This window comes from Rhinolophus sinicus, chromosome X (genome assembly GCF_036562045.2).
Source record: "Rhinolophus sinicus isolate RSC01 chromosome X, ASM3656204v1, whole genome shotgun sequence".
NCBI classification, from domain to species: Eukaryota; Metazoa; Chordata; class Mammalia; order Chiroptera; family Rhinolophidae; genus Rhinolophus; species Rhinolophus sinicus.
Window position 1 is genome coordinate 39742799 of NC_133768.1, and position 13816 is coordinate 39756614.

The 13816-nt window shown below is 52.1% G+C and overlaps 1 protein-coding gene across 1 annotated transcript; it reads right to left on the reverse strand.

Annotated features, from left to right (window-relative positions):
• Positions 1-3734: 3734 nt before the first annotated feature.
• Positions 3735-12117, reverse strand: KCND1 (potassium voltage-gated channel subfamily D member 1). Its single transcript, XM_019714359.2, has 6 exons — positions 9235-12117; positions 7360-7522; positions 7170-7253; positions 6984-7082; positions 6458-6708; positions 3735-5208 (listed from the first exon to the last, which is right to left on the reverse strand). The coding sequence occupies exons 1-6, from the start codon at positions 10353-10355 to the stop codon at positions 4977-4979; spliced, it is 1950 nt and encodes a 649-aa protein (XP_019569918.2). The 5' UTR covers positions 10356-12117; the 3' UTR covers positions 3735-4976.
• Between the last annotated feature and the right edge of the window lie 1699 nt (positions 12118-13816).

Sequence of the window (13816 nt, forward strand, 5' to 3'; positions counted from 1 at the left end):
TGACCTCCCCGCCCTGTGGCTAGTGCGCAGGCGTGGCACAGCCTTTTCCTCCCTTCAAAATAACTTTACCTGGATCCAGCGAAAACTTTATAAACCTAGGCAGCTGGATAGCCCAGTTGGTTAGAGTGTGAGTTTTGAATACGGTTGCGGGTTTGATTCCCACATGGGCCAGTGAGCTGCACCCACCACACCTAGATTGAAGGCAACGAGCTGCCGCTGAGCTTCCAGAGGGGTGGCAGGATGGCTCAGTTGGTTGGAGCGCGCGCTCTCGACAACAAGGTTGCCGGTTCAATTCCCACATGGGATGGCGGGCTGTGCCCGCTGCAACTAAAGATTGAAAACGGCGACTGGACTTGGAGCTGAGCTGCACCTGTCACAACTAAGTTTGAAGGATAACAACTTGGAGCTCAGGGGCGCTGGAGAAACACACTGTTCCCCAATATTCCCCAATAAAAAATATTTTAAAAAAACACACCACTTTACGAACCAGCTTTGTCAGCAGCAAGCATCTCACAATGGTAAAATCCCTGCCACTCAGCAGCTGGAGAGAGCTACTAGCTAATCCTAGCTCTGCCTCTCCTTGTCTGAATGCTCTCTGGCAAGTCATTTAACATCCACCTCATCCTCAATTTCTACTTCTCTGTAAAATGGCCATGATTACTCCATTGTAAGGATCAGAGATTCATGCTTGTAAAGGGCCTGGTGCTGTTCCTGGCACATAGTAAGTGCCCAGTAAATTAGTCGGCATGGCAGTGCAACGGAACGGATCCCAGGCTTTGGAGTCAGGAAGATCTCAGTTCCATGCACAGATGGACCATTACCAACTGTAGGACCTTGAGGATATCACTGTGTCCCAAATTTGAGGTTACCCATGTGTAAGACGAGAATAATCCCTGCCCAGTGTAGTCACACAACAGCGTAGCCAACTGTCCCCGTGTCTTTCCTTAAGGAAAGAAGAGTCTGTGAGACTGCGCCTTTCTGGGACTCTGTTCCATCCTTGTGTTTACACCTTATGTCTCTCTGTCTGGTCCCCAAAAGAAGGTTTGCAGCCAAAGACGGGTAAAATATCTCACGGGAGATACAACCTAAGCCAGGCGGAACCGAGTGGGGACCCCCAATGAGCTGCCTTAGAAAAATATGGGAAGGGGCCTTGCCTCCCCTTTCCCCTGCCTGGGAAAAGCTGTTGCCGGCTCTGCCTTTTCCCTGGCACCTGTTTGTGAGAGAAATCATGAGGACAGTAAAGATCAGTTCTCTCCACTTATCTCAACGGAACTGTTACAAAATAAGAGACTTGACCCTGAGAAGGTACATACCTTAGTTAAGACAATGTGGGACCCTGTGCTTCAGCTGTTGACTGACAAAGGGGGATTGAGATAAATATTTTTCTGTTATGATGTGTGAGTTTCAGAGACCATGTAGGAAACAATGCTGCGTTCTCTTGTTTTTGCATACCTATTCAATCAAAACCCTCCGTCGGCCTTATTCTGGGCTCCAGTCCTCTGAGACTGAGAGACCACTGGCCTTCGGAGAGATTTAACTGCATTAAGTCTCTGTTTGTTTCTTTCTAAAAAACTTAACCCAAACCGCCCCTTCTCGCACCCTCACTGCCCATGTTGCGCTGGACGCGACAGCCCAGGCTACCTCAGGGAGTAGTTATGAGGTTCTGAAAAGCTAATGAACCAATGTGTTGTGAGAGGTGAGGGTTCCCTACGTCTTAGGAGCCAAGACGTTACAACCAGTGGACTGAAAGAGAGCCCTTCAGAAAGCTCTTCTGAGTGCCACCTAACCTCCCTTCAGATGCCAACCCTAGTTGAAGTCTTCCCTGAAGGGTGTCAGTAATAAATTAACTATTGTGTTTTCTGTTTATGAGACCTATGTAATGGGAGAGGACTCACATTAACTGCGCCTGTTTTGTTCAGGGCATTGTGCCCAATGCCTGTGCATGTTATCACATTGGATCTTTTCATGACCATTTCACTCAACCCACATACCCCCCTCCCTACTAGATATTTGTCCAGCACCACACATCTAAAACTGAACTTATGGGTGGCTGGTTAGCTCAGTTGGTTAGAGCATGCTGCTGGTAGCACCAAGGTTGCCAGTTCGATCCCCGTATGGGCCACTGTGAACTGCGCCCTCCTTAAAAAAAAAAACTTATGATAATAATTGTAACTCATCGTCACTAGTACTTGCTGTGTGCCTGGCACTGTGATGTTCCCTTTGACAGTGAATGGCACCCCCACTCAGCTTTTGCCCAAATCAGAAACCTAGGAGTTAGCCTTGACTACTCCCTCTTCTTCAACTTCCAGATGCTTGTCAGTCCCAAGCCCTGCCGATTCTACCTCTCAAATCTCGAGTCTCCAACTCTTATTGCCACTACCTTGTCCAAGCCACCATCACCTACCAACTAGACCACTGTAAAAGCCTCCTCACTGTGCTTCCTCCCTGCAGGACTATTTCTCTAGAATCCACTCTCCACAGCCAGAATGATCCTTCTGAAACACAAACATGATGATGACTTTCCTGTTTATAAGCCTTAGGAGGTCCCATTATCTGTAGGATGCAATCCAAAATCTGTATCCTACCTTCAAAGGCCTTTTGTGACCTGGCTCACCTCTGCATCCTTACCCTAATCACAGCCTCACACTCTCCTCTGCAGCTCTGCTCAACTAATTTCAATTCCCCAAAGGCCCCAAGTTCACTCTCTAACCTCCGGATCATTTGTACATGCTGTCGCCTCTGCCTGAAACATTTTCATCCTTTCATCTTTTGCCTGGCCAACTCCAGCTCATTCTTTGTGTGACATTCTCCTGCTTCTGTGATGCATAAATATTATAAATTTGTTACCAGTACGGAAAATTTCTTGTGCCTTGTATCTGTTCCTTGTGTTTTGTAATTATTTGTTACATAAAATTTCTTGTACCACAATATGCTAAAGAATAAATGCTAGGGGGTGGCCGGTTATCTCGGTTAGAGCGCAGTGCTGATAACACCAAGGTTGCCGGTTTGATATCCGCATGGGCCACTGTGAGCTGTGCCCGCCTTAAAAAAAAAAAAACCAAAGAACTAAAATTCCTGTATAATACAAAAAAAACAAGTACCCAAATGTAAACAAATAAAAATTTGAATTAAAAAAATAAAACGAAAGATTCTTTTTTCCCCTGAAAGTTTGGGCCAAAAACGTGGGTGCACCTTATACATGGAGTGCACTATACATGGCAAAATATGGTAATTCTCTCTCCCAGGGATTGGAACCCAGGTCGACCTGAATCCAAGATCTGTCTTCTTGGTGCTCTACACAGCTCATTCCCACACTAGCCTAGTGTACTCAGTATCCCAGAAGACGACATATAGGGGACGTCCACAAGGAAGGGTAATTTGCCACATTGAGAGATGCTTTTCACCAGGGTTCAGTTTAGAACAGTTTGCTGTCAAGAAGCCTGGGTTTAAGTCTCCCCTAGCCAAGCATGTGCTGCTCTGGGTCTCAGTTTCCCCATTTATGAGTGAGGGAGTTGGAACAGATGATGTCTAAGGGGACATGTCTCAGGACCTTCTAACCTGCCTCACTGGCTGGAGATTCAACTCTTCAACCCCTCGCCCCTTTTTCATTTCTCCTAGATCCCCATCTTCCAGAACATGTCACCAGCCACCCAGCTCCCATGCCTTTACCCACACCAGCCCTTCTAATAGTTGAAATCAGCCCAACCCAGCCCCCAAACACATAGAGCCAGGAGGTGCTCATCCCCAGCTCTCCTCTCAGATTTTATTGACTGATGGAAACTACATTTTGTCAGCCACCAGCTCCACAGGGACAGTGTTGAGGACAGGGAACCTGAGATGATGCCAGATATCAGCCTGAGAGCAAACACAGAGTTCCGGAAGGTGACCCAAGGGGGAGAAGAGAGAGGGATGTGTGAAAAGGCATTGTGGGGGAGGAGGAAGAGGACGAGGAGGAGGAGGAGGAGAGGAAGGAGAAGGAGGAGGAGGAGATCAAGAAGCTCCCCCTGCCTCCTACAACTCCCAGAGTTCAAGAACAACACAGACTTCAGCGTTCTGGACTCCTGCCCAAGAACATGGAATCAGCCCATGATCTCCAAACCCAGCCCAGCCCTTGCTGGCTGCCAGGTGCTTATCTCACCCAGTCCAGACTCCAGCCCAACCCAGGAAGGAAGCAAACCAGAGGAGCAGAGACAAGGAGGAGTATTAGAGGTGGCCCCTCTGATTAGGGCAGACGTAAATACTGCAGCAAACTGGGCAGAGGCTTTGCATAATGTCATGGCAGCAGCTGCTATTGCTAGAGTTTGCTGGGGGCCCAGCAGAGGACAGGGTTGCGGGGACCCATTTCCAGCAGCCAGGGAAGGGGGTAGTGTTTGTGCTATCTTTGTGTGTGTTAGGAGAGGCAACCTGACCCCTGGGCCAAGACCTGGGGGTGGCAGGTCACTGCTGAGTCCACAGCCCATGAAGCCTGTGGTTGCATTCCAAGCTTCAGAATCTGGGAGTTGCTGGGCGTGGTGAAGGGTGGGGACCTCTCCTAGGGACCAGATCAGAGGTGATGTTTCTCTTCTCTGAACCCCCAAATTGCCACAGCCCAGCCAGAGAGAAGAGGAAGTCTCACCTCTTCTTCTCAGGCCAGAGCTCAGATGTCAGGTGGGAGCCTGAGTGCCCGAGGGGAGGAGCATGCAGAAGGCCCCCTGGGAGAGAGGGCCTGGTCCTAGTGTGTTGCGGCAAGGAGGCCAGCAGCCTGAGGAAGCCCAGTGAGTCAGCTCCCTCCAGGAAAACTGTCTGAGGTGTGGAAGTGCCCCATTCCCTGGCTACGTCCCCACCAGGTGGGTGATTCCATGAAACTCCATTGCATAGTTCTCAGGTGGGGGGCAGAAGGGGTCCCCAGGCCTGTTGCTGTCTGCCTCCCCAAAATATGGCTTTGGAAAGGAGCCCTCAAGAATCAAGAGGGCCCTCTGGATGGGCAGGTCCACCCCTCACAGGGAAGAGATCTTGACAGTCTCAGGGAGGAAGCAAGAGGTACCCAGGCTGGAGTTCCTGAGGGTGCTGCTGGCCCCGCCACCACCACTGCCACCAGGGGAGGAAGGTTGGCTCTCATCTGGGGTGTTGGCAGGAGGGGTGGGTATACTGATGATGGCAGCCACGAAGTCCCGGCTGTCGCAGTTCAGGTCAAGGCTGCCATGGGGCTTGGCATTGAGGCTTGAACGGCTGTGGATAAGGATGGGAAGATGGAAGGTTCTTAGAAAGTCATCTTAACACCTGCCACAGCAATCATGACATCTATTAAGTGCTTACTGGGTCGCTGGCACTGTGCTAAATGTTTCTCCTGCACCCTCAATTATGGTGGTGCAGGGTAAGGGCTCTGGAGTCAGAGAGTCCTGGGTTCAAATCCTCGTCCCACTCTTACCACTCTAAATCTCTCTTTTCTCTCATCTGTAGCATGGGAATAACAATACGGTAGGTCCTCACTTAACAGGGTCAATATGTTCTGTGATTTTTAATTGAAATGACATATAAGAAAACCAGTTTTACAGAGGCTAATTGACATAAACAAGGGTTATGTTCCTAGGCATTTTATTACCAACACGATAAAAAATGACGTTATTTAAGGACCTGCTACATTTCCTATGTCATAGGGTTCTTGTGGAGATTAAATGACATAACAGATGATACAAAGTGCTCAGAATAGTGCCTGGAACGTAACAAGCGCACACACCAAAAAAATGTTGTTACTCCTGACAATTCAAAGTCCTCACAATAGTCGACAGTAAGAGCTACACAATCTAGTCCCTGTTCCTTTCTGATTTTACCTCCTACCATTCTGTCCCTCATTCATTCCACTGTACTCATAGTAGCTTCTTGGCTGTGTGTCTTGTTAGATACATACAGACCCATTCCTGCCTCAGGGCCTTTGCACAGGCTTTTGCTCTGCCTGGAAAGCTCTTTCTCTAGATATCTACATGGCTCACTCCCTAGCTTACTTCAGGTCTTGGCTCAGATGTCACTTCAGCAAAGCCTTCCCTGACAACACAAAACTACATCATGCCCTGTTCTACACTCTCTATCCCCCAATCCTGATTTATTTTCCTCTTTGGCATTTAACACACTACATCATCTGTGTATTTGTTTGTTTATTAATGGTCACACCCTACTAGAATATAAGTTCCAGAAGGTCAGGGATTGCTGCGTGTTCTATTCACTGCCTAAGGTGAATGAAATTCCTAAACTCCTAAACTGAATTCCAAAGTGCCTAAAACTGTGCCTGGCATATAGTAGGTGCTCAATAAACGTTTGTTGAAAGAACAAATTAAGAACGAGGAGCTCCAGACAAGACAAGCCCAAGCTTCCAGGATGGGAGAGTCTGGTGACTTGCTAGGCCTGGAGTCATTAAATCTTTGACCCTCTGGTCCAAGTTCTGAGCTTCCCCAGGGGTGGCCAGCTGGTGGGGAGTGCTTACCTCTGAGGCACAGGGCTCCTCCGCAGCCCTGCCAGTGTGTCCAGCTCCTGCATGCTGCCACGGCTGACCGAGGCAGTGGAGTTGGCAAGGCGGATGGCACGGCGCTTGGCCCTGCGGGGGCAGCAAGAGGCTAACAGGCTGCCAGCCCCCACTGGCTGGGAGGAGACAGAGGTGCTGCGGCTGGTGCGGCCACCCAACGAGACAGCACCCAGGGCCTCGCTGAAGGTTAGCTCGTCTGTGAACTCATGGCACTATGGGAAGAAGGGAGGCATGGTCACAAGTCACTACAAAGGAGCTGCCCCTACCCGCAGGCCTTTGCTTAGACCATTCCTTCCTTTCTGGAAGTCGTTCTCTCTTCCCTTCCCTTGTCTACCCTTCAAGGTTCAGCTCTGCTGGGGCCCCTTCTAGGAAGGAAACAGATTCCCACAATTAGTAGTGAGCCTCTCTTCCCCGGGAGGGAGCTGGCTTGGAGGAAGGCGGCCCCACCCCACTTCATTCTGCCACCCCACCTCTCCTGGGGCCTCACCGTTGTCTTCTCTAGACAGTGCAGCAAGTGGTGATGCTGCTGCTCAAAAGCAGAACGGTTCCTGACACACAGCGCCTGTTCCTCCCCACTGCCACTGTCCTGGAGTAGACGGAGCAGAGAGATGAAGTCAGCACCTTCCGCCTCCCATCACTGCTCACGCCCAACCCCAATCTGGGCCCTACCCACCTCAAGGCCCCCGTTCTGCTTGTACTGCAAGAAGGCATTTGTGGTACCACTTTTTGCCAACCGGATCCTTGCCAAGCGTACCTTCTACAGAGAGAGGAGGACAGAAAAGATCAGGTGGGTAAACACAAGAGGTGATGGACTGGCTGGGGGTCGGAGGACCGGGAGGTGCTCAGATGGAAGGAGCAGCTACCTGCTGTGCTCGGCGCTTGTCAGCACGCTGGTTCTGGTGGTAGATGCGGCTGAAGTTGGACACAATGACCGGCACAGGCAAGGCAATGACCAAGACACCACTGAGTGAGCAGATGGATCCAAAAATCTTGCCAGCAATGGTGCTGGGTACCATGTCTCCATAGCTGGGGCAGAGGAGGTAAGCCAAGGTCAAGAAGAGTGCCCACCCATCCCTCAGTCCCCCACTCTGTGACCCTGGCCAGGCACTCCAACTCTCTGAACCTGTTTCTTGCTCTGCAAAACGTGAGAAATGACCTTTCTGGCCACCAGTGGGGGTCAAATGAGAAACGGGCCCTCAGCCCCTACAATCTGCTGCCCCTATCTGAGCTACACACCAGGCATCTGAGTCACCTGGAAATATATTAATACCAAGCATCGGGGAGAAGGCGGAAATCACAGGCAGTAAACAGCCTCTCGGGGAGAGAGTTCCACCACCACAAGCCAGATGAGGGGCTCTGTCCTGGGAGCAATGCTCTGTTGGTTTTGCTTGCGTCTGTCCTACTTTCTCTAGGTAGGACCCATTCTTATTCTCCCAGGGGAAGCCTTGAAACTGTCCTCAAATGAAAAAATAGTGGGGAGCCTTGAAACTCCCCCTTCTCTTTCTCTACGCCAACCCCCCTCCTATGGAGATGGATCAGAGCCAATCTTACTACCTTATTTCACAGAGGTGGTGAAAACCAAAGCTCAGGAAGGTTCCATAACTGACTTGCTCAAGATCACACAGCATACTTTTGTCCTAAACATAGGACCAATCAGATCCCCTCCACAAAAGTTCAGCCTCTGTAGTCTTAAGTCTCCAGGCTTTTGCTCAAGCTGCGCCTCCCTCCTCCCCAGGATGGGATGGCTGTTTCTTCTTTCTTTTTTTTTAAACTCATTTAAAATTCTCTCCAACTTGGCTGTTTCTGGCTCTGTGATGTGTCATCTCAGACTATCCTCAACGAGGAGACACAGGCAGCTACCCGCCCTCCCAGGGTTGCTGTGAAGATTGAATACGGTAAAAGGCATCAAAATACCCAGTTCCAACCCATTCTCAGGCTCAATATTTGTTTGTCGACTGAATCCTGAACCTCCAACCAGAATTAATTTCTACCCCTTAGACACCTCAAATCAATTTTTCTGTACCTCTAGTAAGGAATAGAGAAAACCCAATTCATCCACTCAACAGATACTGAAAAGCAACTGTATACCTATTCCCAGTGATGGAAATTTAGAAAAGGACTATAGTCTCGGCCCTAGGCAGTGTCTTTAAGAACAACCTGAGTTTGGTGACTCCATTTGCTGCTTTTATCCCAACCATTTCTTCTCAAGGACTGGAATTTAAAAGAATGATGCTGAAAATATCTTGTTCTGGGGAACACCAAGGAATCACAAAGCCACAGAGGTAGTGACCCTAGAGGGTTGAGAGCAGACAATTCTAGAGGGTTGAGAGCCGTAGGTCCTCAAGATGGAAAAGGGGGTGATAGAAAGCCAGTACCTATTTATCCTGCACCACAAACTTTCAGAGAACTTTTCCAGCCACAATGTCACTGAAGCCCTCAAAAGGGATCATCATTTCTTATTTTACAGAGGGGAAAACAGGCCCCGAGAAAACAGGGTCAACAAAAAAGAGTACAGCTAAGACAATCCTTGAACCCAAGTCTCTTGACCTAGAAAATCAAGGCACTGTCAGAGCTGGGCAGGATTTGAAGCTTAGTCCAACTCCCTCAGCTTTTACAGAAGAGCAATCTGAAGCTCGTATAGAGAAGGAAAGAGATCATTACCTCACCTTCTTATGTTTACAGGAAAGGGAAGTGTTACGATTGACTGGGGCAGCTCCTGACACAGGGTCTGCACTCACCCCAGTGTGGTCATGGTGACGATGGTATACCAGAAGGCCGCAGGGATGCTAGTGAAGTTGGTCTTGTTTGTGCTCTTCTCAGCATAAAACATGACAGTGGCAAAGATGATGATAGCCATGGTAAGGGAAAAGAGGAGAAAGCCCAGCTCAGAGGCACAGCTCTTGAGTGTGTAGCCCAGAATCCGCAAGCCCTGTGAGTGCCGGGAGAACTTGAAGATACGGAACACCCGGAACACACGCAGGGTGACAAAGGCGCCTGAGACATCGTCGCCCTTGGCCACGAAAAGCCCAATGTAGTAGGGCATGATGGCCACCACGTCTATGAGACTCATTACACTCCTCAGAAAGCGGCAGCGGCTGGGAGCGGCAAACAGCCTCAGGAGGTATTCACCAGTGAATATGAGCACACAGGCCGTGTCCATGCAGAAAAAGGCCATCGGGAAGCGGTCGCCACAGGGCACCTCCTTGGAAGGCAGACGCGCGGAGCCGCGGCATGGGATGGTCTCCACCACGTTAGCGATGACCGACACAGCGATGAAAAAGCCGGTCACGTAGTAGAAGACCAGGGCCGCGGTGCTCGTGTGTGGGTTCTCGAAGGCCCGCCAGAGCTGCTGGCGCAAGGAGCTACCGGCCGGCAAGGCTGGCCCTTCCCCAGCCTGCTCGGCCTCCTCGTCTTCCGCCAGGCGCTCAGCGTTCTCCTTCTTGCGGTCCCGGTACTCTTCAAGGCAGCAGTCGCCGACAAGCTCAGGCACCAGGCCGTAGAAGGCCAGCTCTTCGTCGAAGGCTTGGATGCACTCCTGCCGCGGGCAGTGCAGGCGGCCCGTGCGGTAGAAATTGAGCACATGCCGGAACATGTCCGGGTCGCGATCGAAAAAGTACTCGCCCGAGTCTGCATCGTAGAAGAATTCCTTCTCCGAACTGCCCAGCAGTGTGTCTGGGTAGCGGTCCAACGTGTTCTTCCAGGTCTCAAAGCGCCGTCCGCTCACATTTACCACCAGAACCTCATCTGCTCGAGAAGCCTTCACCCCCGGCGCTGGGGGCAGGGGCTGCTGGGCCAGGGGCAGCCAGCCCACCGCGGCTGCCCGCGCGAAAGGCAGCCACGTGGCCACGCCTGCCGCCATCCTGCCGGGAGCCCCAGGCCCTTGGAGACTTGGGGGGTGGCCTTTAGGAGAATGTGGCTGTCTCCAGGATGGTGGGGGCTTGGAGAGGCCCTGGGCCACTCGCACAAGGAAACTGGGGGAGTCTAGAGAGGCCAAGAGGAACCTGGAGGAGGAACTAGAGACAGGCGCAGGGGCTTGGGAGGCATCTAGAGGGTCTGGGAGGGACCTGGCTGATGTCTTGAGGAACTGAGAAGGGGCTAGGGGACATGGAGAGGAGCAGAAAAGGGGCTTCCAGAGGGGCCGAGAAGGATCTCACGGAGTGTTTAGAGACTAAGAAGATTCTAGAGGGGTCAGCATGTGCCTGAGAGATGTCTGGGGGGGTTGTCAAGTGGGGGCAAAAAACACTGGGGCACGGTCCACACTCTTGAGAGTTCTAAGGGAAGGAAGAAGGTACTAGAACCCCTTAGCGGGGTTGGAGAGGGGATTGGGGAAGCAGAGGGATAGAAATGGGACCAGAGGTGTTTGAAAGAAGCTGAGGGTGTCTGGTGGGGGGTTCTAGAGGGGCGGAGAAAGGTGAGGAGGGTTGTGCACACCCTCAAGACTTTTGGGGAAAAGATAAGGGGGTTGGAGTCCCTTCAGGGACCTAGGAAAGGGGTGTGATAGAGCCAGGAGGTTGTAAAGAGGCTGAGAGGTGTCTTGGGAGTGCCTCGAGCTGCCAAGAATAGCCTGAGGGGGGGTGTCTACATTCTACAGGAGTTCTGGGGAAGGAAGGAGGTGGGGCCGCTAGTGCAGCTGGAGAAGGCAGTGGGGTGTCTATAGGGGTAGATATGGGGCTAGGTTATTTTTCAGGGACTGAGAGGTGTCTGGGGAGAGGGATAGCTAGGGGGGCTGAGAAAGCTTGGTCTGCCCTCTCAAGAGTTCCAGGGACAGGAAAGGGGCTGGGGAGTTTCGCGGGGCTAGGGCTCAATTGGAAGGAAGTTGGGCACAGACCGAGTACCCAAAGGATAAAATACGACTAAGATAAGAGGAAGAGGGTGTTCTCCCCAAAATGGGTTGGAGAGCGGGGTGGGGTGTTGGGAGTTGGGTGTGTCTCCAGGAAGGGGGGCTGCTGGGCCTTGCAAGAGGCTGGGGGGGCGGATAAGGCTGTGTCCCACTGCTGGGGGCTGGTCTGGGGAAACCACACCCCGAGGGGCTGGTGGTATGTGCTAGGCAGCGGCTGCAGCGGCAGCGCAGCGGCAGCAGGATTAGAAAGAGAAGCAGCTACAGCCAGGCCTGGGAGAGAAGGCAGCACAGGCAGGGAAGGGGGCTGGGTCTCTGGAAGGAGGCTCTGAAATGACAAGGTCCAGCAGGACCCTGGGGCACTGTCCCCAGGATGGGATAGGGCGTAGGGGCTGGACCAGGGAAGGGCAAGGACAGCGATGTTGGTGGACCCCTCCCACTCCCCACAGGGCCAACCTCACCTGTGTCCCCACTGCAGCAGCGGCAACAGCGGTGGGGCTGGGGGTACCAAACACCGGAGCTCCTGCCCCCCTCTGCAGAGCTGCCTGAGCTCTATTCCTCCTCTGGCTCTCTCCCCGCCCCTCAGAGCTTGCCGGGAGTTGGAGAGAGAGGCAGGGAGGGGCCTCGTGGCTCCCAGAGCCCCCTCCCCTAGGACCGCCAGAGAGGGACCCTGGGGAGACTCCGCCTCCTACAAAGCTGGTTGGGCCTCAGTCGCGTCATCTGGAAAATGGGGGTGGTAGGGAGCTTTGCCAGTTCTGCCCACCTCCTTCCTGGACTCCCCCCTCTTCCTGCCCAGCTTCTACCCCCTCTGCCCCTAGGGGCCCCCACCCCCACCCGTCTGAATCAGCAGCACTTAGCAGATGCGATCGATGGGGAGGCGTCTGTTAATGGCCCTAGAGCGGAGTGCCACGGGGAATGATGCAGCGCTGTGTCCCCTCCCTGCCCCCCAAGGCTAGAGAAGGCAGGGGTGGGGGGAATTGGTGGGGGGCATTTCTCCAGATGGCCCGGCCCCAAAGCTGCTCCCTGGGGTGTGTGGGTTAGAGCCCAGCTCTAACCAAGCCTGCTGCTGTGGGACTGGAGCACCATCCTCCTGTGTTTGCATGTGAAATGGGGGGGGGGTAAAAGGAGTGCAGAGGAGGACGACAGGCCCCACCCTCACCCCAGGTTCTCTCCCAGGCAGGCCCTACTCTGGGGCAGTGTCACTCATCTGTCCACATCCACGGGCCTCAGATCATGCCTCCTCTCCTAGAGGGCTCTGCTCCAGGTGGCAAGCGCACGGGGTACCAAGTGCCTCCGGCATGGATGGATTCAAACCCGAGCTTTGCCACCAACTTGCCTTGCCACGTCCTTGAGCAAGTGACTTGCACTGTTTCCTCAGTTGTCAGATGGAGAGTTACCCCAACTTGATGGTGTCATTGGGAGCATTAACTGGAGTGATTTGAAAGGGGATGGCACAGGGTATGGCACACAGAGGCCTTGTCTTTAGTAATTAAAGGTGTGTGGCACTGGGGAACGTGATGCAGGGCCAACTTTAGCCTTTCAATGGATTTACCTCCATGTAATCCTCCATTCACTCGCTCATCACACTCCTGGTTTGTCCATTTCTCCATCCCTCCACCCACCCACCTACCAATCCGTTCTGCCACCCACACAACCAATTACTCTACCCATCCGTCCATCTAGTCATTAATCCACCTACCCACTCACTCATCCATTTGTATATTCACCCCATCCACCTAACTATTCACCAGTTTATCTATATGTATCCCTCTGTGTATCCATCCATAGCCCCTCCCATCATTTATTCACCTACTCTTCCCATTCATTAGCTCATCCATCCATCTGCCCACTCATCCATCTAGACAAGCCCCTGGACATCCACCACCTACCAATCCATCCATTCATTCACCCAATCACCTATCCATCTATCTGTCCATTTATTCCCCAACCTATCCATCCAGCCATGCAACCTTCAACTTATTTATCCACCCATCCATCCAACCACTTATCTATCCTTCCATCTGTCCACTCATCCAAACCCACAACTCATTCACATCCACCCACATACGTATCTGCAGATATTTCTGCTCCACTCAGTTTGAGGGGCTAGTCAACAGTAACGAGACAGGCTAGGCGAGGGTGGCGGAAGGAGAGTCAAGTTGCAGCCAGGGACCTCCCTCCCCATCCAATGGTGTGACCTCACCACCCCCAGCATATCCCTCCTGGTTGCAAAGAATGAGAGCAGTCAGTCAGTGGGTGGGCCCATTTGGCCAGATGGTATTGTGGCTGCACAGCCTTCACACACACACACACACACACACACACATACACACACACGTTGCCAGAACGCTAAACACGGACTGCGCCACACCCAAAATCTCCAATCCCAAATGCAGAGTAGACAGGCTTCCAGACATAAATTAACAAATAAAATAAAAACGAGTTGGTCCCTGGACGGGAGAGCTCATGCAGAGATGAAGGCA